Consider the following 22,727-nt stretch of genomic DNA (forward strand, 5'->3'; position numbering starts at 1 on the left):
GCTACTCTGAAACATTTCAGAAGTGATTACTCTCATTCCAGGAGCAGAGAAGCACTCGCATGTGTGTCTACACTGCAAGTGAAGGTGTGATTGTAGCAAAGGTTGGCGTACCCCTGCTAGCCTGGGTAACAGTAGCAGTGTAGTTGTGGTGGCATGGGCTCAGCAAGGGCTAACAACCTGAGCATACCTCTGCTGTGGACCCTGGGTACATACTTGGACACTAGCTTCTGCTGAAGCCTATGTCATCACATATACACTACTCTTGTTATCCACGCTAGCTAGATTTAAGGTGGCATGAGTATGCCTACTCATGCTACAGTCACACCTTCACTTGTACTATAGACATAGACCCATGCTGTTGTACCTAAGATAGCATAGGAAGCATATCTTGGCTCATAGACGGTATCTGGTCTTAAGCACTGCAGCTTAATACATGTAGAAACACAATAGGTGGGGTTGGGAATTTTGAAATTTCTCAAAACGAGTAATAACAAAAGAGTGACTATAAAGATTAGATTTGTTCAACCGATCTGCTTCCTGTACGTGTTCAGTCACAGTTGCTTGCTTACTTGGCAAAAAAATGTTCACCTCCTTTAGTCAGGCAGTTCCAACTTTTCTGTGGGAGCTGGATTCTGCTCTAGTTTCGTCATCAGCAGAATTGTCAACTAAGTTCTAACTGGACATACTTCTGGTGAGGCCTAAAAAGTCTTTTCAGATACTAGTTTGAATTTTCAGTGCTGCCTGTAACCCCTTTCTGCATAACCTTTAAACTACATAAATTTAGTATAGAATTATTGAGTAAGTTAACATCAATCCTCACAATGTCCTTTTTAGAGTATAACTTTAACTGGTCAAACACTAGTCTATGTAATGAGGTTTTTTACTGCTTCTTTTCTCTACTCTTATGCAGAACCCTCAAGCTGTGCACATACCTGGCTTGTGTAAATGCACGTTCTTATTATCCTCCTCCCTATTCCTTCAGATGTATATATCCATTTTTTCGTATTGTCTTAATTAAATGGTAAGCTCTCTGAGTGAGGGACTTCCTTTGCTATTTGTACAGCACTTAGCGTGATGGGAGCTTGATTGGACCTCAAGGTGCTATTGTAACATAAATGGTGCTACAAAATGTCATGGAATTGCCAGCATTAAGGAGGACAGAGCAGTGATACCAAGTGCCTTACATTAGAAATAAGAAGAAAATAAAATGTGAGGAAAAATGTGAGCCACAAAGATTTGGTAGAAAGAAGAAGTGAGAGAACAGTAATTTTGAAAGATATTTGGGAACTCTAAAGGACGGCAAATAGACATGAGGTTGCACTACATGGTGTCAGTAAAAAGGGCTTTGGGGCACTCTGTTTCGAGGTATAGCGACAAAGGAACAGAATACCATGCTCCCTCATTATAGTGCTTCAGTGAGAGTGAATTAATGTGCTCACTTCTGGCCTCTTCACTGCCAGAAAGAGTAGAGAAAGTTCAGAAAAGAGGAACAGAAATGACTGATGTGGAAAGGTTAGAAGGGGTGTCCACAAGTCTACAAGTAGCTGGAGAATGTATATAACAAGGGGGTAAAAATTATTTTGGCTCATACAAATCTGGTTATAATTAGAAATGATGAGATTAAGGCTATGTCTACAGTACAAAGTTAAGTCGACTTAAGTTACGTTGACATCCAACCACCGCTGTAATTAAACTGCTGTTCCATGTCCACATTATGCTCCTGGTGCTGGCGGAGCGCATCCACAGTAGCTGCTCTTGCATCGACACAGAGAGTGGTGCACTGTGGGTAGCTATCCCACTGTGCAACTGGCCGCAGGGTGATTTGGGAAGGATTTGCAGTACCACATGGGGCAGGCACAGCATCTCATGATGCAGGTTTCTCAATCTCAGCATTCCATGGGTATCCTACTAGGTTTCCGGCTGCTTTTCAACTGCCCTGGTAACCTGCGAGCCAGCCATTGTGTCAGAGAGCATAGAGCCTGCACTGCTCTTTAGTATTGAGCTGTGCATTATGAACACAAGGCTATAAAAGGAGCTCAAGGGGGGGAGGAGAGGGCTATTCACCGCCACCCTGACCTTTGCCGCCTCCTTGTAGAGTGGCAGGTCTGTAGCTCTGCACCAGAGGCTAATATTTGCCTCCCTTGCCTCCTGCCATGCTGTAGCTCTTTAATTTTTACATGGCACTGCTGTGTGTGTCTATCACAGCCCTTCACCTCCCTGCCCTGAGCAAGTTCCTGCTGCTGGAGTGGAGCTGTGACTGCAAAGCCTCCTCTCCCCACAGAGCCAGGAGATCCAACAACTCTGGTGTACTCCAGGCAGGAGTGAGTTTGCTGCATGGAGCCAGCATGTTCAACTAGACAGTTGCTATGTGAGCTCTCTGGAAGAGACTGTGTACCTGGCTGCTGGACAGTGGAATTCAAAAGAGTGGCTAGGGTGTAGGCATTGTGGGACACCTCTTGGAGGCCACTTAGGGCAACATAAGCAATGCAGTGTCACTGCTTCACTCTAACTATGTTGCCCTAAGCTCTACACCTCTTATTGAAGTGTTTTTATTATGTCAAAGTAGCAGGCGAGTTAAACTGGTGGGAGGAGCATTGCAGTGTGTACAACTTCATAATTAGGTCGACATAAGCTGCGTGGGGTCGACAAAACTGTGTAGTGTAGACACGGCCTAAGATCACAGAGAAAACTTAAGTTTGGCATCAGGAAAAGCTGCTTATCAGTGAGAACTATTAATACTTTGTATTCTTAGTGCCTTCTAATTAAAATACCATACTGGCTTAATAAATTAAGTAATTCTCACTACAGCCCTGTGAAATAGGTGAGAAGTGTTATCCTTATTTTTCAGAGGAAAGCTGAGGCTGAGAAGTTAGGCATCTCTGGTTTCGCCCACAGTCTTTGGCAGGAGCCAGAAATTGGGTAGAGAGATCCTATGCTTGTGCTTTAAAAACATCCCTGTCCTTCCTGTTTCTCTGTTAGACTGTGAAGCTGACTCTAACTGAAGTGGTAGAAGCCTCATTATTTAAGGCACTTCAAAATTAGAACTGGCAAAACTCTAGTCAGTATACCATAGCAAATAATGCCACCTTGGCCAGGAACTGAACTAGATCATTCAGTAGGGCTTTTCCACATGTAACTCCTATGCTTGTCTCTGGAGAAGAAATTGAGATCTGATAGGTGAATGCATTATTTCTAACAAGATCAGGTAAGCCACCTAGTTAGCAAACCTATGCATACCTATTAGATTATACCTGTTGTTTGAATACTATTGTGAAAAACATTTTCATGTGACTTAGAGGAGATGGGGAGAGAGAGACATCTTGTATATAAATAAGGAAATTATCTGTTTTCCTCTCTAAGTTAGTGGCCCTTAGACTCTTTAGGGATATGTGAAACCAGAAATTTATTGATTTTTCTTAAAATTGCTAAAATTAGATGTAGGGGTTGTGCGTGTCTGTGTAAAGCTTTCTTTCTACTATAAGTTAGTCCAGTACATTCGGGATTCTTTCTAATGCATGATTTCTGAGGCTTACAGTTTGGTGGCAGATCCTGCACTAGTGAAAGGGGACAGAGGAGTAGCAGAGTACAATGCAAATTAATGGCTCCTCTGTGATTCTGTTGGGACTACACCATTCAGAGGCGCCAACTTTTCCTTTTCCTTTTCCTTGGGTGTGCTCCACCCCGCTCTGCCCTGAGGCTCTGCTCCCACTCTGCCCTTTTCCCCAAGGTCCTGCCTTCGCTCTGCCTCTTCCTGCCTCTGCTCTGCTCTGCTCCCCTCTCCTGAGGCGATGCCCTCATTCCGCCCCCTCCTCAAGGTCCCGCCCCCCCCACTCCATCTCCTCCCCAAGGCCTCTGACCACTGCTTTCTGCTCTCTCCCAGGCCCCTCCCTGAGCCGCCAAACAGCCACCGCCCCCATCAGCTGTTTGGTGGGTGCACTGTGCTCCCCATCAGCTGATGAGCGGGGGCGGTGAACAGCTGTGGCTGGTGGGTGATGAGCACCTGCTGTTTTTTTCCCCTGAGGGCTCCAGCCCCGGAACACCCATGGAGTCAGCACCCATGACACCATTAACATAGAGATATGAGAATGCTTTGAGATTTTTTTGAAGGAAGAACCAAGCCTGTCCCAAACAATGTAAAAGCGAAAGACTCCTCTCCTCCTTCATGATGGTGATGGCATAAGCTAATCACTCCTTCTGTTATCCCTTATCTCCTGCAGCCATCTTCCTGCCATCATGCACCTTTGCTAACCTCTGGCTTCAAAATGCCTGCCAGCCCTAGTCTCTTCCCCCTTCTTGAGACCACTTAAAAAGAGAAAAGAGCTTGCTTTCCTCTCCAGTGTGTTCTCTGGAACTAAAACAAACCCATCCTTTTAGTGCTGAAGCCCTTGCCCTTTAGCACCTCTCTAATATTTGACACCTTCCCTTGTCCTGTCAGAACATAGATCTTGGATGAAATCCTGGTCCCGTTTGAAGTCAATGGCAAAACTCCCACTGACTTCAGCGGGGCCAGGATTTCGCCTCTGGTTTTGTGTATGCAGATGACACTTTACTGACGTGCCTGTATTGACACCAAGAGGGGAAACATGAAGAAAACAAAAACACCGCCCCGAATATCCTCAAAAATCAGTTTAATCTAATCTGGGACCACAAACCCTTAAATGCTTTAATCATGCTTATTGGATGGTGATGCTAAGGGGCAGCATTAAGGTTGTTCATATACCTTAACTCTGCATTTCCGTCTTGTTTGGATTTCTTAAGTGTGATGTTTTCTCTGAATTTTCTTAGCATGTAATGTTTGGGTGTGGGATAATTACAACATCCTTGTAAGGTGGGTTTTTTTTTGTTTGGTTGGGTTTTTTTACCCTTATGTTACTGATATTTTAATTCTGCTGAGATGTAGTGGTTTTTTTGTCTTGGAATATAAGTAAATTGCACACAAATGAGATGGTACAGGCAGCCCCTGTTCAGTCTCCCCTCTCATGTTGAGAAGGCAGTCGGTCTTCTGCTTCCAAGGTCATCTCATGAAATGTAAAACAAAAGAGAAGACGTGAGACTTTCCAGCTAATGTTTGGCATCCAGAACAAATAGTCTCTTTGCTCTCTCCCTGGTGTACCCCGTCTTCCTTCTTCCTTGCCTGTTCACACTGAAGCGAGGAGAAAATGATATATCATGGCATTGGTATGTGGAAAGCTGTGCTTATTTTTAGGCATCTAAATACTGGCAGGCACTTCTGGCTTAACCTTTATCTGTCACTTGGCATTTGAAGGGCTGTAAATTTGCCCCAGTAGTATTGCACTACATAAAGTATTCTTTGAATGTGTGATTATTAGCTTATGTATACAAAAGAAGGCACCCCTTTTATTGAGGAAATACTTCTAAAATCGCCATTGTAGTAGGTGTAGCTAGGTATTGCCCTCTGTAGAGGTAAGTAGTCTCTGAACTGGTCAGGTATCTTTCAAGTGGAAACCTTAACATCTTACAGTAAGCAACTGCTGAACACTGTGTGAAAGACGAGAGAACAGATGCACATTCGGATCTTCTGTCTGCTTCATTAATGGATTTTTAAAAAACGAATGTTATGCCCGTCTGGCAGCTCATATCAGGTGGCTCATTTTTCCCTGCTGCACTCGTGACACCAGAGAGCGTTCTGTACAAGGAGGTGAGGTCACACCTTACCTAACACTTCCTTAATGAAGGGAAAACTGAGTTCAGGGTAAAATACCTGGGGTGAAATTCTGGTCCCTTTGAAGACAGTGACAAAACTGGATTTCACGCCATTTTTAGCCTTTCCCTCCCATGGCTAGAAATAGTTTGTACGAAATCTTGTAACTTGTCCCCAGAGAGGCTTTTTATAACTATAGACATGTTGCCAAGCACTTCACCTATCAAAGGGGTTTAGAAAAAGAAAGACTTGTTGCAGTGAATGTAATACCTGTCCCTCTCTGCCACCTTGCAATATAGTGAAGAGAGAGAACTAATGTAAAGAACAAGAAATAGCCCCCTATCTCAAACATTGCACATCTCCAGCCACAGGTGTCCCGGACTACAACACCTTCACCTAGAACTGCCATTTCAGTTTGATCTCAGCTTTTAAAAAGAGGGTGAGAGAGAGTTGCAAATAGGTAGAGAATTTTTATTGGACAGCTTCCTAGAAAAGAAGTCCTTGTGGCACCTTAGAGACTAAGGCCTGGTCTACACTATGAGTTTATGTCAGATTTAGCAGCATTAAATCGAATTAACCCTGCACCTATCCACACAACGAAGCCATTTTTTTCGACATAAAGGGCTCTTAAAACTGATTTCTGTACTTCTCCCCAACGAGGGGATTAGCGCTGAAATCGACATCGCCGTTTCGAATTAGGGTTAGTATGGACGCAATTCGAAGGTATTGGCCTCTGGGAGCTATTCCATAGTGCACCATTGTGACTGCTCTGGATAGCACTCTGAACTCAGATGCACTGTCCAGGTGTACAGGAAAAGCCCTGGGAACTTTTGAATCTCATTTCCTGTTTGGCCAGGCGAGCTCATCAGCAGAGGTGACCATGCTGTCCCAGAATCGAGAAAGAGCTCCAGCATGGAGCATGAACGGGAGGTACTGGATCTGATCACTCTATGGGGAGAGGAATCTGTGCTATCAGAACTATGTTCCAAAAGACGAAATGCCAAAACATTTCAAAAAATCTCCGAGGCCATGAAGGACAGAGGCTACAGCAGGGACGCAACACAGTGCTTTGTGAAACTTAGGGAGCTCAGACAAGCGTACCAGAAAACCAAAGAATCAAACGGATGCTCCGGGACAGAGCCCCAGACGTGCCACTTCTCAGACATGCTGAGCTGCATGCAATTCTAGGGGGGGCCGCCACCACTACCCCACCCCTGTCTGTGGACTCTGATGATGGGGTACTCTCCGCCATACCTGAGGATTTTGTGGACGGGGAAGATGAGGACGACGAGCTTGAGGAGAGCAAACAGCACATCGTTCTCCCTGACAGCCAGGATCTTTTTCTCACCCTGACTGAAATACCCTCCCAAGTTGGAGAAGGGACCTCTGGTGAGTGTACCTTTTTAAATATAATACATGTTATAAAAGCAAGCGTTTTTTAATGATTAAGTAGCTCTGAGGACTTGGGATGCATTCATGGCCAGTACAGCTACTGGAAAAGTCTGTTAACGTGTCTGGGGATGGAGCGGAAATCCTCCAGTGACATCTACATGAAGCTCTCCTGGAGGTACTCTAAAAGCCTTTGCAGAAGGTTTCTGGGGGAGAGCAGCCTTATTCCATCCTCCATGGCAGGACACTTTACCATGCCATGCTAGTAGCAAGTAATCTGGTATCATTGCATGGCAAAGCCTGGCAGCGTATGGTCCCGGTGTTTGCTGGCATTCAAGCAACATCCATTCTTCATCTCTCTGTGTTATCCTCAAGAGAGTGATATCGTTCATGGTAACCTGGTTGAAATAGGGGAATTTAATTAAATTTAATTTAATTCAAAAGTGGCCGTTCCTTCTTGACTGTTTGCCTATGGCTGAAAAGAAATCCTCCCCGCAGTTAGCCACGTGGGGGATGGGGTGGGGGGGCATTGGCACTGAGCTGTTCGCGTTTGGCTAGCAGGGATCTTCCCTGATACCAGCCACAAGATGAGGTGAGGGGTAAAGCAGTCATGCTAGAGAATTGGATGCGGGGGGGGAGGGGTTAGTTTGGTTTCTGCTGCTGCATGTTAACAGGAAAACCGCAGCACTAAATGGCCAACTCAACATGCTTTGCTTGGTATGGGAGAGGAGGGCGCTGCTGTTATGAAGGTTGCAGAAGCCGAAAGACTATGGCTTACTATGGCCGCCTGCGAGCCGAATTCTGTTGCCCAGCCCTGCGTGTGTGATCTCTAACTCCAAAGCCGCAGGCACTCAATATAAGATGCAAAATGCGACCTTGTACCAAAATCACATCTGTTATGTAATGTGAATAGTGTTGTTCACTGTGAAAGAGTATAGCCATTGTTCTGTAAAATGTATCTTTTTAAATACTTCACTCCCTTTTTTTCCTCCAGCAGCTGCAAATGTTTCAAGCCTCCCTCCTCCATCCCAAAGACTATCTCAGATAAGGCAGCGAAAAAAATGCACGCTCGATGAAATGTTCTCTGAGCTCATGCAGTCGTCTGGCACTGACAGAGCTAAACAGAATGTGTGGAGGGACCCAATAGCAGAGTACAGGAAAGTGGCCGATGAACATGAGGAGGGACGGCAGCAGGAAGATCAGAGGAGGCATGATGCAACGCTGGGTCTACTGTGGGATCAAACGGACATGCTCCGGCATCTGGTGGAGGTTCATGAACAGCAGCAGGATCACAGACTGCCACTGCAGCCCCTGTTTAACTGCTCTCCCTCCTCCCCAAGTTCCATAACCTCCTCACCTAGATGCCCAAGAACGCTGGGCGGGAGGGAGGGGGAGACTCCAGGCACCCAACAGCTCCACACCAGTGGACAGCCCAAGCAACAAGGCTGTCACTCAACAAGTTTTGAAGTGGCCTTTTCCTTCCCTCCTACCCTCCTCCCACACCCAACCCAGGCTACCTTGTGAGTTATCTCCCTATTTTTATAATCAATTATAAATAAATTAATAAAGAATACATGTTTTTTAAACTATAGTGACTTTATTTCCTTTGCAAGCAAGCTGTGATCGAAGGGGAGAGGGCGGGTGGCTTACAGGGAATTTAGAGGCAACCAAGGGAGCGGGTTTTCGTCAAGGAGAAACAAACAGAAATGTCACACAGTACCCTGGCCAATCATAAAACTGGTTTTCAAAGCTTCTGGATGCGCAGTGCTTCCTGCTGTGCTCTTCTAATCACCCTGGTGTCTGGCTGCGCGTATTCAGTGGCCAGGCAATTTGCCTCCACCTCCCATCCCACCATAAACCCCTTACTTTCACAGAGATTGTGGAGCACACAGCAAGCAGCAATAACAATGGGAATATTGGTTTCACTGAGGTCTGAGTAAGTCAATAAACTGTGCCAGCTACCCTTTAAACTTCCAAATGCACACTCTACCAACATTCTGCACTTGCTCAGCCTATAGTTGAACAGCTCCTTACTACTGTCCAGGGTGCCTGTGTACGGCTTCATGAGCGAAGGCATTAAGGGGTAGGCTTGGTCCCCAGGGATAACTATAGGCATTTCAACATCCCCAACAGTTATTTTCTGGTCTGGGAAGTAAATCCCTTCCTGCAGCTGTTTTAAACAGACCAGAGTTCCTGAAGACGTGAGCGTCATGAACTTTTCCCGGCCATCCCACGTTGATGTTGGTGAAACATCCTTTGTGATCCTCCAGTGCTTGCAGTACCATTGAAAAGTACCCCTTGCGGTTTATGTACTGGCTACCCTGGTGGTCCGGTCCCAAGATAGGGATATGTGTTCCGTCTATAGCCCCACCACAGTTAGGGAATCCCATTGCAGCAAAGCCATCTAGTATGATCTGCACATTTCTGAGAGTCACTACGTTTGAGAGCAGCAGCTCAATGATTGCTTTGACTACTTGCATCACAGCAACCCCCATGGTAGATTTGCCCACTCCAAATTGATTCCTGACTGACCAGTAGCTGTCTGGCGTTGCAAGCTTCTACAGGGCTGTTGCCACTTGTGAACTGTGAGGGCTGCTCTCATCTTGGTATTCTGGCACTTCAGGGCAGGGGAAAGCAAGTCACAAAGTTCCATGAAAGAACCCTTACGCATGCGAAAGTTTCAGAGGCACTGGGAATCATCCCAAACCGGCAACAATATGCGGTCTCACCAGTCTGTGCTTGTTTCCCAGGCCCAGAATTGACGTTCCATGGCATGAGCCTGCCCCAGTAACACCATGATCTCCAAGTTGCCGGGGACCACGGTTTTAGAGAAATCTGTGTTGATGGCCTCATCACCTCACTGCCGTCGCCTCCTCGCCTGGTTTTCAGGTGCTGGTTCTGCATATACCTCTGAATAATGCGTGAGGTGTTTACAACGGTCATAACTGCTGCGGTGAGCTGAACGGGCTCCATGCTTGCCGTGCTATGGCGTCTACTCTGGCAATCCAGGGAAAAGGGCGCAAAATGATTTTCTGTTGTTGCTTTCACGGAGGGAGGGAGGGTTGACTGACGACATTTACCCATAACCACCCGCACCAAATTTTTGGCCCTATCAGGGATTGGGAGCTCAGCCCAGAATTCCAATGGGCAGCGGGAACTGTGGGATAGCTACCCACAGTGCACTGCTCAAATGTCGACGCTTGCCACGGTACTGTGGGCGCATACCGCCAAATTAATGTGCTTAGTATGGACGCATGCACTCTACTTTATACAATCTGTTCCCAAAAATCGACTTCTGTAAAATCGGAGTACTTTCATAGTGTAGACATGGCCTAACAAATAGTCTCTAAGGTGCCACAAGTACTCCTCGTTGTTTTTGCTGATACAGACTAACACGGCTACCACTCTGAAACCTAGAAAAGAAGTGTTTATAGAGGACTTATGCTGTATTGATATTACAGTGAATAAAAATTATATTAAACAGTTGGCTTATTTCACTCAGTTCTCCATACTTTTACTGATAGAAAGCTGGTTGGGCAATCGTTACTTCTGTAAGTGCTATTTGGTATGGTCAGTTGACACCACTCAACATGAATATAGGATGCAAAAGTAAATAGAAGGTGAATACCACTCGACTACATCAGCCCTTGTAATTAAAATTTTAATCCAGGCTTCACAGGATATATAGCTGGATGCTCATATACCGTAGAGAACTCCACACAGGAGCTGCTTGAATCATATTTGTATGTAGTAATTTTACATGTTTCAAATCAAAATCACTGAGTAACTTATCCATAAATATATTTATTTCACCAGTCCTAAAGATGGCTGAAGAATAATATTTGTTTGCCATCCCCTCTGTGTCACCTCCACCCCCCCCCCCCACACACGTGGCATGGCATTTATTTAGTGTATAATTACTATTAGACTGGTTTCAGACTAGCAGCCGTGTTAGTCTGTATTCGCAAAAAGAAAAGGAGTACTTGTGGCACCTTAAAGACTAGGTGCCACAAGTACTCCTTTTCTTTTTACTATTAGACCGGTTCCAGTCAATATTTACTTGGCACATCATCAACATTTTCACTGTAAAGACCTGTTTACTGTGCCAGTGATCATTATAAGCAAGTTTACTGAGTGCAACCTAGCAGGAGAGAGAACTTTCATTAAAAATATCAGGGAACTTTTCAGCAAAAATAAGCAAATAGCGCAAAGGGAAATAAACCATAATGATCAACTTATGACTTTTGAGACCTTGTTGGCTCACAGAAGTGAAAAGTCAACAGACAGCATGCCCTCTGTTCAAGTACCCTGGGGCTTCTAACCCACTACTCTCCTACTGTTTTAAACCACAGTCAATGTTTGTAGATTAGTTTAAGAGCTGTTCTGTCTTTTTTATGTGTTATAATCTCCCACAAACCTTCACCCAGTGTTAGTTGAAGTAGTTGTCAGTGAGATGCCTCTGCTTAATATTTAACTGCTAGGAACTAGGATTTGAGGGTGCTAGAGGCTTTGTATTTTTAAATTTGGGACTTGTCAAGATGCTCAGAGGTAAGGCAGTGCAGGTGACAAAAGAGCTGGTAGCCATTATAGAAGAGGAGCAATGTGCAACTAGGATGTCAGTTCTGGCAGCTGCAAAATTGAGAGCCTTGTTTTTAGAAGTTGTAGTAGGCCACATATATAGAGAGCTGTGCATTAAAAGATGTAACGTCTTGGGGGCTGATAACAGAACTATTTAATAAATAAAAACCCCTCAAGTATAATCTCTACCCCATCATAGTTAGCCCACCTTTCCCCTCCCATACTATGCCAGAAGTAGAAGGGTCTCATTGCTCTTTGTTCTGTTGACAGTGTTATCCAATGGCATGCAAGCAGGAGTAGGAGCCTGGAATTTCTAAATTCTCATCTCAGCTTTGATCTTGACTCCATCTATAGCCTTGTGCAAGTCACTCAACCTTCTCTGCTTCAGTTTTCTTCTCTGTAAAGTGGAGATAATACTTTCTGACCTCACGGGGTGTGTGTTGGAGGATTGATTAATATTTATTTGGTGCTCTGAAGGTGTAAAGGGCTATGCAAATGAGAAATGTATACTTATTGCAAAAACTGTGACTTTTAGGTTTTTCAATAAATAGTTCTGGTCTTTGGCATGCTGGTCAGCTTCCTATTGAGCATGCTTCTGCTGTGATTTTTAAAATGGGTTTCTATATAGGCTCACTGGAATTGAATATCGGTTTTAACCTCTTGATTAAATAGCTTTAAACAATTTTATTTAGAAAAATACAGGATATTTGATCTATATTATAATTTTCTGTGGCAAACAATCCAAGATTAAAAATACTGTGTTATGACTTTCCTTTTTTGTAACTAATTTTGGATTTTTTTTTTTTGCCTTGAGAATCAAGCAGCCTTAACCATGCTTTTTTATGTGAATGTTTATGCCTGTACAAAGAGCCTAATTCTTCATTCCTTGTATGTTATGTAGACACTTCCATCTCTACAAGGTGAGTACAAAAATGCTACTGCTCTGGTTAGGTAGCATATCAAGATTCAATTTGCAGAGATGCAATTGACTATATGAACTGCAAGGCAGTAGAGAATCAGGTCCCAAGATTAGGTATAGAACCAGGTCCAAGATTAGGATACATATAATTCTTTCTAGTTAAATATGCATAATAACTTGTATTATATCTTTGCATAGAAACTGTGAGGATGCGTTATCATCTGAAGACTGTGAAACCTTATTCCAGTTTGTTTATACCACGCACAGACCTCTAGCAGTAGCAGCCGGGGAATTCTTTTATAAAAGGTATCTCTGCCTGGCTACTTTTTGCATATTTTCATTGTTTCAGAGTGAAAATGAGTTTGTTTAAGAGGGACATTGAACCTCTATTTTTCAATTGTTGGGTCGTCTCTGGTGGATTCCAGATGTCCTTTCTTCTGCTGAATAACTGGAGGGCTGCTATCTGGGGCTAACTGTTTGTTTCACTTCCCAGCCCGGTATGTTAAATAAGCATGAGAAAGGTACAAGATTATAATAAAGTATAAAACAACTGACTAGTCCACTAGTATTGTATCATGCCAAGGACCATGCAGCCTTCCTTTCTACTTTTTCCCTGTTGCTTTGCTTCCTATGAGCCAGTTGATCACCTGGCATCTGTTGGATTTTTTTGTAGCTGTTTATGATTAATTGCAAAGGTGGCCTCTTCTCCCCTTGAAAGTTGCCTTATACATTGTAAAGGCTTTTGAATAATGAGACAGCCCACAGATTTAAAAAAATCCTCCCAATTTTCAATCAAGTTAATGAAATATACAATCTAACTTCCCAGGAGTAACTTTCATAAATGGGCCTTTATGACAATGGATGTGGGAAATGAATGGAACTGCCATGCTACAAAGCGAATTAATAAATATTCTGTTTCTACAGCTTGATGAAATTCTGTATTTTGTTTAGCAAAAATTGGTGAAAATACTTTTGGCAAGGCTTTGGAGAGGCAATGTTAAAAGCTGACCATGATTATTCATACTACTTTGTCCCCTTCATCCGTTGCTGTCCATACCCACCCAGCAAAATTATATAAGGCCTAGGATTTGTGGATCCAAGCCCAAAATAAAGAAAAAAGAAAAATCCCTTCTCTGATGTGTCCCTAGTCATACCTCCTAGCCCTATGCAGCTTTGTTTTGTATATTCCCAACTCTGGGCTAATGTTGTCATAAATCAGTGATTTATCCCCAGAAAAATGCCACTCCTAGCTATTGGTGGTGCAGTCTTGATAAACTTGGGACCTGTAGCATCAGCATCTCATTAATATTCCACTGGGTCAATGTGAAATGAGCTGCTGATCTTTATACTGTTACCAGTGCACAAGGATCTACATCACATAAACCACCACCACACATGGCACTAGCTGACAACTTTGTTGGCAGGTTTGGCAGAAAAAGCACAGGCTTAAATCTACACCGAAGCTAACCTGCCCTCTTCCTACTAGTGGCCTCTCTGCTTCAGGTTTGAGGAACATAGGCAGAGAGCGTGGTAAACATTTCACTGCTGCATCCCATGCTTTACCTGTGTCTGTGGATAGACTTCCTTGACTACCTCTTCTTGGCAGTGGCCAAGATGGCTGTCCATCAGTCCAGGAAGAGGAATCTCAATGGGAGAGACATCATAGAATACACAAGGAGCTGACTGAGGAGATATCTGAGCCATTAATGATTATCTTTGAAAAAAGAAAAGGAGTACTTGTGGCACCTTAGAGACTAATAAATTTATTAGAGATGAATAATAACATCGGATGAAGTGAGCTGTAGCTCACGAAAGCTTATGCTCTAATAAATTTGTTAGTCTCTAAGGTGCCACAAGTACTCCTTTTCTTTTTTCAAAGATAATCATTAATGGCTCAGATATCTCCTCAGTCAGCTCCTTGAGTATTCTATGATGTCTCTCCCATTGAGATTCCTCTTCCTGGACTGATGGACAGCCATCTTGGCCACTGCCAAGAAGAGGTAGTCAAGGAAGTCTATCCACAGACACAGGTAAAGCATGGGATGCAGCAGTGAAATGTTTACCACGCTCCCTGCCTATGTTCCTCAAACCTGAAGCAGAGAGGCCACTAGTAGGAAGAGGGCAGGTTAGCTTCGGTGTAGATTTAAGCCTGTGCTTTTTTTTTTTTACTCTGAAACCTATCTTTGAAAAGTCATGGAAAGCTGGGAGAAATTCCAGAGGACTGGAAAAGGGCAAATGTAGTGCCAATCTGTAAAAAGGGAAATAAGGACAACCTGGGGAATTACAGACCAGTCATCTTAACTTCAGTACCCAGAAAGATAATGGAGCAGTAATTAAGCAATCAGTTTGCAGATATCTAGAAGATAATAAGGTGATAAGCAACAGCATGGATTTGTCAAGAACAAATCATGTCAAACAAACCTAATAGCTTTCTTTGACAAAGGTTACTTGAAGCTATGAGGGAAGCGGCAGATAGTATATCTTGATATTAGTAAGGCTTTTGATACGGTCTTGCATGACTTTCTGATAAACAAACTCAGGAAATACAACCTAGATGGAGCTACTATAACATGGGTCAATGACTTGTTAGAAAACTGTTTCCAGAGAGTAGTTATCAGTGATTCACAGTCAAGCTGGAAGGGCATATCCAGTGGGGTCCCGCAGGGATCAGTTCTGGGTCTAGTTCTGTTCAATATCTTCAACAATGATTTAGATCAGTGGTTCTCAACCAGGAGTACATGTACCCCTTGGATATTCAGAGGTCTTCCAGGAGGCACATCAACTCATCTAGGTATTTGCCTAGTTTTACAAGAGGCTACATAAAAAGCACTAGCGAAGTCAGTACAATCTAAAATTTCATACAGACAATGACTTGTTTATACTGACCTATATACTATACGTTGAAATGTAAATACAATATTTATATTTCAGTTGATTTATTTTATAATTATATGGTAAAAATAAGAAAGTAAGAAATTTTTCAGTAATAGTGATGTGACACTTTTGTATTTTTATGTCTGATTTTGTAAGCAAGTAATTTTTAAATGAAGTGAAACTTGGGGGTATGCAAGACAAATCAGACTCCTGAATGGGGTACAGCAGTCTGGAAAGGTTGAGAGCCACTGATTTAGATAGTGACATAGAGGGTACATTTATAAAGTTTGTGGACAGTACCAAGTTGGGAGGGGTTGCAAGTGCTTTGGAGGATAGGATTAAAATTTAAAATGATCTGGGCAAACTGGAGAAATAGTCTGAAGTAAACAGGATGAAATTCAGTAAGGACAAATACAAAGTACTCCACTTAGGAAGGTACAATCAGTTGTGCACATACAAAATGGGAAATGACTGCCTAGGATGGAATACTGCAGAAAGCAATCTGGAGATCATAGTGGATCACAAGCTAAACATGAATCACAGTGTAACACTGTTGCAAAAAAAGCGAACATCATTCTGGGATGTATTAGAAGGAGTGTTATAAGCAAGACACAAGAAGTAATTCCTCTGCTCTGCGCTGATTAGGCCTTAACTGGAGTATTGTGTCCAGTTCTGGGTTCCACATTCAGGAAAGATGTGGACAAATTGGAGAAAGTCCAGAGAAGAGCAACAAAAATGGTTTAGAAAACATGACCTTTGATGGAAGACTGAAAAAATTGGGTTTATTTCATCTGGAGAAGAGAAGACTGAGAGGGGACATGATAGTTTTCAAGTACATAAAAGATTATTATAAGAAGGAGGCAGAAAAATTGATCTCCTTGTCCTCTGAGGATAGGACAAGAAGCAATGGGCTTGAATTGCAGCAAGGGTGGTTTAGGTTGGACATTAGGAAAAACTTCCTGTCAGGGAGGGTAAGTACTGGAGTAAATTGCTTAGGGAGGTTGTGGAATATCCATCATTGGAGATTTTTAAGAGCAAGTTAGACTAACACCTGTCAGGAATGGTCTAGACAATACTTAGCCCTGCCATAAGTGCAGGGGACTGGACTAGATGACTTTGTGAAGTCGCTTCTAGTCCTGCGATTCTATGATTCTTTGTTAGTTGGGGACCTTTTTCCATTCCCTTGCCCATGCACACATCGGGGCAGAGTTTATCTGAGTGGTTCTCCTGTCTCTTTAGAGAGAAGAGCCACTGTTTGGTTCATTGTGCACTGTTCAGGATTCTCTGCTTGGTGTCTCCTTTTGTAATGACAGGTTTCAGAGTAGCAGCCGTGTTAGTCTGTTAGTCTCTAAGGTGCCACAAGTACTCCTTTTCTTTTTGTCTCCTTTTGGTTTCCTTATTTTGACCCTATAACCCTCCCGTCCTTATTTGTCATTTTTTGTCCCCAGTGCTTAGGTCAGGTCTGCACTAGAAAGTTGTTGGTGTAGTGGTGTTGGTTGGTGGTTTGATGAATTTTCATTATTTTTGGGGGCTTGCGGGGGTGACATTTTTATACTGGCAAAGGTCCTTTTGTAGATACAGTCACACTGGCAAAAAAGTGCTTTTGCTGGTATAAGCTGGTTTTGTGCTCTGCTGGTATAGTTATGCTGTCAAACATTTCCTAGTGTAGAATTGGCCTTCATTAAATCCTAGTCCTCTGGCTCCTCCTTCAGCTGAGGGTCACTCATTCATTATTTCCATTGGATGGCTGCCTTTAAATAGGATTTAAATAGGCTAGCGCCTTTCATGAGCAATAAGTTCACACTAAAATTTGTTTTGGAGTGGAGGGAGTAAGTGGAAATTGCTAAGAAATATCATGATATGCCTTGTACATCAGGCAATGGAGTGAGAGCACTTCTTCCAATATATGTTCCAAGTTGTATAAAACACGTATTGCAAGAGCATGATCCTATACTTTCGCCAACATCATAGATTCATAGATACTAAGGTCAGAAGGGACCATTCTGATCATCTAGTCTGACCTCCTGCACAATGCAGGCCACAGAATCTCACCCACGCACTCCTACGAAAAACCTCACCTATGTCTGAGCTATTGAAGTCCTCAAATTGTGGTTTAAAGACTTCAAGGAGCAGAGAATCCTCCCTCAAGTGACCCGTGCCCCATGCTACAGAGGAAGGCGAAAAACCTCCAGGGCCTCTTCCAATCTACCCTAGAGGAAAATTCCTTCTCGACCCCAAATATGACGATCAGCTAAACCCTGAGCATATGGGCAAGATTCACCAGCCAGATACTACAGAAAATTCTTTCCTGGGTAACTCAGATCCCACCCATCTAATATCCCATCTCAGGGGATTAGGCCTATTTACCCTGAACATTTAAAGATCAATTAATTACCAAAATCATATTATCCCATCATACCATCTCCTCCGTAAACTTATCAAGTTTAATCTTAAAGCCAGATAGATCTTTTGCCCGCACTGCTTCCCTTGGAAGGCTATTCCAAAACTTCACTCCTCTGATGGTTAGAAACCTTTGTCTAATTTCAAGTCTAAACTTCCTGGTGGTCAGTTTATACCCATTTGTTCTTGTGTCCACATTGGTACTGAGCTTAAATAATTCCTCTCCCTCTCCGGTATTTATCCCTCTGATATATTTATAGAGAGCAATCCTATCTCCCCTCAACCTTCTTTTAGTTAGGCTAAACAAGCCAAGCTCCTTAAGTCTCCTTTCATAAGACAAGTTTTCCATTCCTCGGATCATTCTAGTAGCCCTTCTCTGTACCTGTTCCAGTTTGAATTCATCCTTTTTAAACATGGGAGACCAGAACTGCACACAGTATTCCAGGTGAGGTCTCACTAGTGCCTTGTATAACGGTACTAAAACCTCCTTATCCCTACTGGAAATACCTCTCCTGGTGCATCCCAAAACCACATTAGCTTTTTTCACAGCCATATCACATTGGCAGCTCATAGTCATCCTATGATCAACCAATACTCCAAGGTCCTTCTCCTCCTCCATTACTTCTAATTGATGCATCCCCAGCTTATAACTAAAATTCTTGTTATTAATCCCTAAATGCATAACCTTACACTTCTCACTATTAAATTTCATCCTATTACTATTACTCCAGTTTACAAGGTCATCCAGATCCTCCTGTATGATATCCCGATCCTTCTCTGAATTGGCAATACCTCCCAGCTTTGTATCATCTGCAAACTTTATTAGCACACTCCCACTTTTTGTGCCGAGGTCAGTAATAAAAAGATTAAATAAGATTGGTCCCAAAACTGATCCCTGAGGAACTCCACTAGTAACCTCCCTCTAGCCTGACAGTTCATCTTTCAGTAGGACCCGTTGTAGTCTCCCCTTTAACCAATTCCTTATCCACCTTTCGATGTTCATATTGATCCCCATCTTTTCCAATTTTACTAATAATTCCCCATGTGGCACGGTATCAAACTCCTTACTGAAATCTAGGTAAATTAGATCCACTGCGTTTCCTTTGTCTAAAAAATCTGTTACTTTTTCAAAAAAGGAGATCAGGTTGGTTTGGCACGATCTACCTTTTGTAAAACCATGTTGTATTTTGTCCCATTTACCATTGACTTCAATGTCCTTAACTATTTTCTCCTTCAAAATTTTTTCCATATTACATACTACAGATATCAAACTACATACTACAGATGCATACTATATACTACATACTACAGATGTCAAACTAACTGGCCTGTAGTTACCTGGATCACTTTTTTTCCTTTCTTAAAAATAGGAACTATATTAGCAATTCTCCAATCATACTGTACAGTTCCTGAGTTTACAGATTCATTAAAAATTCTTGCTAATGGGCTTGCAATTTGAGGTGCCAATTCCTTTAATATTCTTGGATGAAGATTATCTGGGCCCCCCGATTTAGTCCCATTAAGCTGTTTGAGTTTCACTTCTATCTCAGATATGGTAATATCTACCTCCATATCCTCATTCCCATTTGTCATGCTACCATTATCCCTAAGATCCTCTTTAGCCTTATTAAAGACTGAGGCAAAGTATTTGTTTAGATATTGGGCCATGCCTAGATTATCCTTAACCTCCACTCCATCCTCAGTGTTTAGCGGCCCCACTTCTTCTTTCTTAGTTTTCTTCTTATTTATATGGCTATAGAACCTTTTACTATTGGTTTTAATTGCCTTTGCAAGGTCCAACTCTACTCGACTTTTAGCCCGTCTCACTTTATCCCTACATGTTCTGCCTCAATAAGGTAGCTTTCCTTGCTGATCCCTCCCGTCTTCCACTCCCTGTATGCTTTCTGCTTCTTCTTAATCACCTCTCTAAGATGCTTGCTCATCCAGCTTGGTCTACAACTCCTTCCTATGAATTTTTTCCCCTTTCTTGGGATACAGGCTTCCGATAGCTTCTGCAGCTTTGATTTAAAGTAATCCCAGGCCTCCTCTACCTTTAGATCCCTAAATTCTTCAGTCCAATCCACTTCCCTAACTAATTTCCTTAATTTTTGAAAGTCAGCCCTTTTGAAATCAAAAACCCTAGTAGCAGATTTATTTTTGTTAATCCTTCTGTTCTGTCTTATGAGGAGTTTGACTGGGTGCTGGGTACTGCACCCAGCTCAGATCCAGCTGTGGTGCACAGTAACCTGGTCAGGTGCGATGGTGCCCAGCTGGCCCCAAAATCCAGCCTGAGGACTGAGGGAGCCACCAGCAGGCACTGAGTGAGGATGATGAAATCACTATGTTGCTGAAACTGGTCCCAGAGCAGGCTTTGGAAAAGGATCAGCAGAAAATTCTGGGTCCATGCTCGGAGGAGCTGTTTGATGTACCCCTCCGAGGAACAGCCCACTGCCGAGCTTGCAGCAGACACGGAAGGGGCATAAGTCACCCGAGCCTGGTAAGTTTTGAATCACGTTCCTGTGTCTATGTGTCCTGCTGTGGAATTGCTCAATGGTTTATGGAGCCGTCTACTGTGAAGTCTGTGTATGTGATTGGGGAAATCTGTTCCATTTCCAAATCTAGTCCATTTCAGTTAGAGGCAACTCATGCAGTTGATAGGTGACAAAAGCATTTCTCCCAAGAACGACTAGAGTTAGAATTTTTATCCAAAAATATGCCGGGGGCAGGGAAGAGGCTGGTTGTGGAGTTCTGCATCTTTGCATGCAGCCATAACACAGCGCAAGCATGTGAAAATTAATGCTGTATCCTGTTGATTCTCTCATGAATTCTGACTCAATCCCGGGTATGGATAGTAGCAGACGTTTCCTGAAGCAGGAGCTCCATGTAGGTAGTCATATTTTGGGGAAGAACGTATTTTCCAGGGCTCAGTAGCTGACTAGCCCACTCCATCAATAGATGTGTGTTCAGTCACTGTACGATTGAATACTATGGCTGAATACACTGCAGGTTTCCCACCAGCGGCTTGAGTTATGTCCTCCAAAGTGAGGAAAGCCTGAAATGGTAGAAAAAGCTTTTGTAGCAAGGCCACTGATCAACCCTTCCCCTCATGCCAAACCCAAGTAGTTATGCAATTTTGGTAAAACAAAAACAGCTGGAATTTTTAATTTATCATTGTTTCTGCACTACTTTAGGTGGGATTAACCAGGCTTTGTCCAGGGAAATTCTGTAGACTGAGGCATCACTCTCACAATATGTTGCAGTTCATTTTTTAAATGTAACATTTTATGTCCTTGAAATTCCATGAGAATTATTTCTGCGCTCCTCCACTGAGATATGTGAGACAGTAACCCTCTGTTTCTTGTCCTGTTGCAGGCCCCTCGACCTCTGCCGACCTCTACCTCCACAGCTCAACCTTATTGCAGTAAGCTTGGCCCAACGTACCTTTGTGGAAGTGGTTCCGTGATGAAGTCATGGTTGAAGTTCTTGAGAGGACCAACAAACAAGTCCAGTACCAGAAGCAGAGGGAAGTAAGACTGGAGAAGAGGCATACCGGGAGGCACGAGGAAAGGCTGAGGCTGGCCACACAGCTTGAGGACAGGGTTTCAACATAGGAGCAGGCGCTTGTTATACACTTCCTGGAACAGGAATGGTGACTAAGGGAGGAGGAGGACAGAATTCAGCAGAAAACTGTTTGATCGGCTCATCTCAATCATGGTTGCAAGATTACCAGCTCCTGCTGCCTCTCCCACACCATGACCTGCAACATACCTTCAGGCCAGAAACAGCTTGGAAAACTCCATGTCGGGGTAACCACAGGAGAGTGGGGTAAACACGGAGGACTGCATGGGGTTTAGTTGCCTTGCCCTGCTGTTCCTGGGGCACAATTGCACTGATTGCACTCCGCTGGCACCAAGCGTACGGAAAATGGGGAAAGTAGGGAAAGGAGAATTGGGGGAGCCAGGTGACATGCAGCAGTAGGGGTTTTTGTCATGATTGCACTTCTTGCTACATTCTGTTTTTGTTTTTGTTTTGTTTTGGAAATGTTCTTTTGTAACTGTTGATTGGGTGTTGTAATAGCAGCTGGCCTGCCTGGCACTGGGTGACTGTTGTACTGTTTTTAACATGTTTACAAATAAAGCTTTTTATATCATCAAGAAAGGTTATTGTGCTCACTGCATCTCTTCATACAATCAGTTTTTGAAATAATAAAACTAAACACATGATCAGGAACAGTTAGGAAATAGTAAGCAAATGCTATTCCTCTCTACAGTTAGGTACAGCAATCCATACTTCAGTCATTTCCTTATGTGAATCCATGCTGTGAATCATCCCCCCATTTCATAAATCATGTTATTCATAAGTATATTGCAGGACAATCAAGCCCTCATTCCTCCCCAACTGCTGAACACTCCCCCACACCCCAAATCAATGAGCCCCATCCCCACCCACCTCCCACAACCACATTCATAGAGGTACTGTTCCCGCCCTCCATTGGGCCATGCAAGTCCATAATGTGGGAACATGAAGCATCCCTGACTTCTGTTCCCGAGTGCATCCAGCTCCAGCTGTGGTACCTGCACTTTCTGGTGAGGGTAACGATTTGGCCACCCTTACTGTCATAGGTCCATTCAGGAGGAAATGGCTGACCCTGGCTTCACAAAGATTGTGAAGAGCACATCAAGCCACAGTGATGTGCACAGCATTAATGACACTGGAATCCAGATGGGTCTGTAGCCATCGCCAACGGGACTTCAGTCTGCCAAAAGCACATTAAACAACCATTCTACACCTGCTGAGAATGTAATTAAACCATCTTTTGCCAGGGCCTCTGAAATCAGGTACAGTTTCATAAGCCAAGGTAAAAGTGGGTATGCCCAGAATAATGGTTTGGACAGTAACTCCGTT

At 43.3% G+C, this 22,727-nt stretch overlaps 1 protein-coding gene and 1 long non-coding RNA gene across 2 annotated transcripts in view; both read left to right on the forward strand.

Annotated features, from left to right (window-relative positions):
- Positions 1–22,727, forward strand: part of LOC119849888 (cohesin subunit SA-2-like) — a 110,892-nt gene that overhangs the window by 42,808 nt on the left and 45,357 nt on the right. Inside the window, 1 exon segment of the mRNA XM_043495771.1 lies at positions 12,747–12,854. Within this exon segment, the coding sequence (XP_043351706.1) occupies positions 12,747–12,854 (108 nt within the window).
- LOC122456562 lies at positions 15–8,574 on the forward strand. Its single transcript, XR_006275499.1, has 3 exons — positions 15–3,115; positions 5,425–5,428; positions 8,564–8,574. It is a non-coding gene; the product is annotated as an uncharacterized LOC122456562 (long non-coding RNA).

The sequence above is a fragment of the Dermochelys coriacea genome, chromosome 1 (genome assembly GCF_009764565.3).
Source record: "Dermochelys coriacea isolate rDerCor1 chromosome 1, rDerCor1.pri.v4, whole genome shotgun sequence".
Classification (NCBI taxonomy): domain Eukaryota; kingdom Metazoa; phylum Chordata; order Testudines; family Dermochelyidae; genus Dermochelys; species Dermochelys coriacea.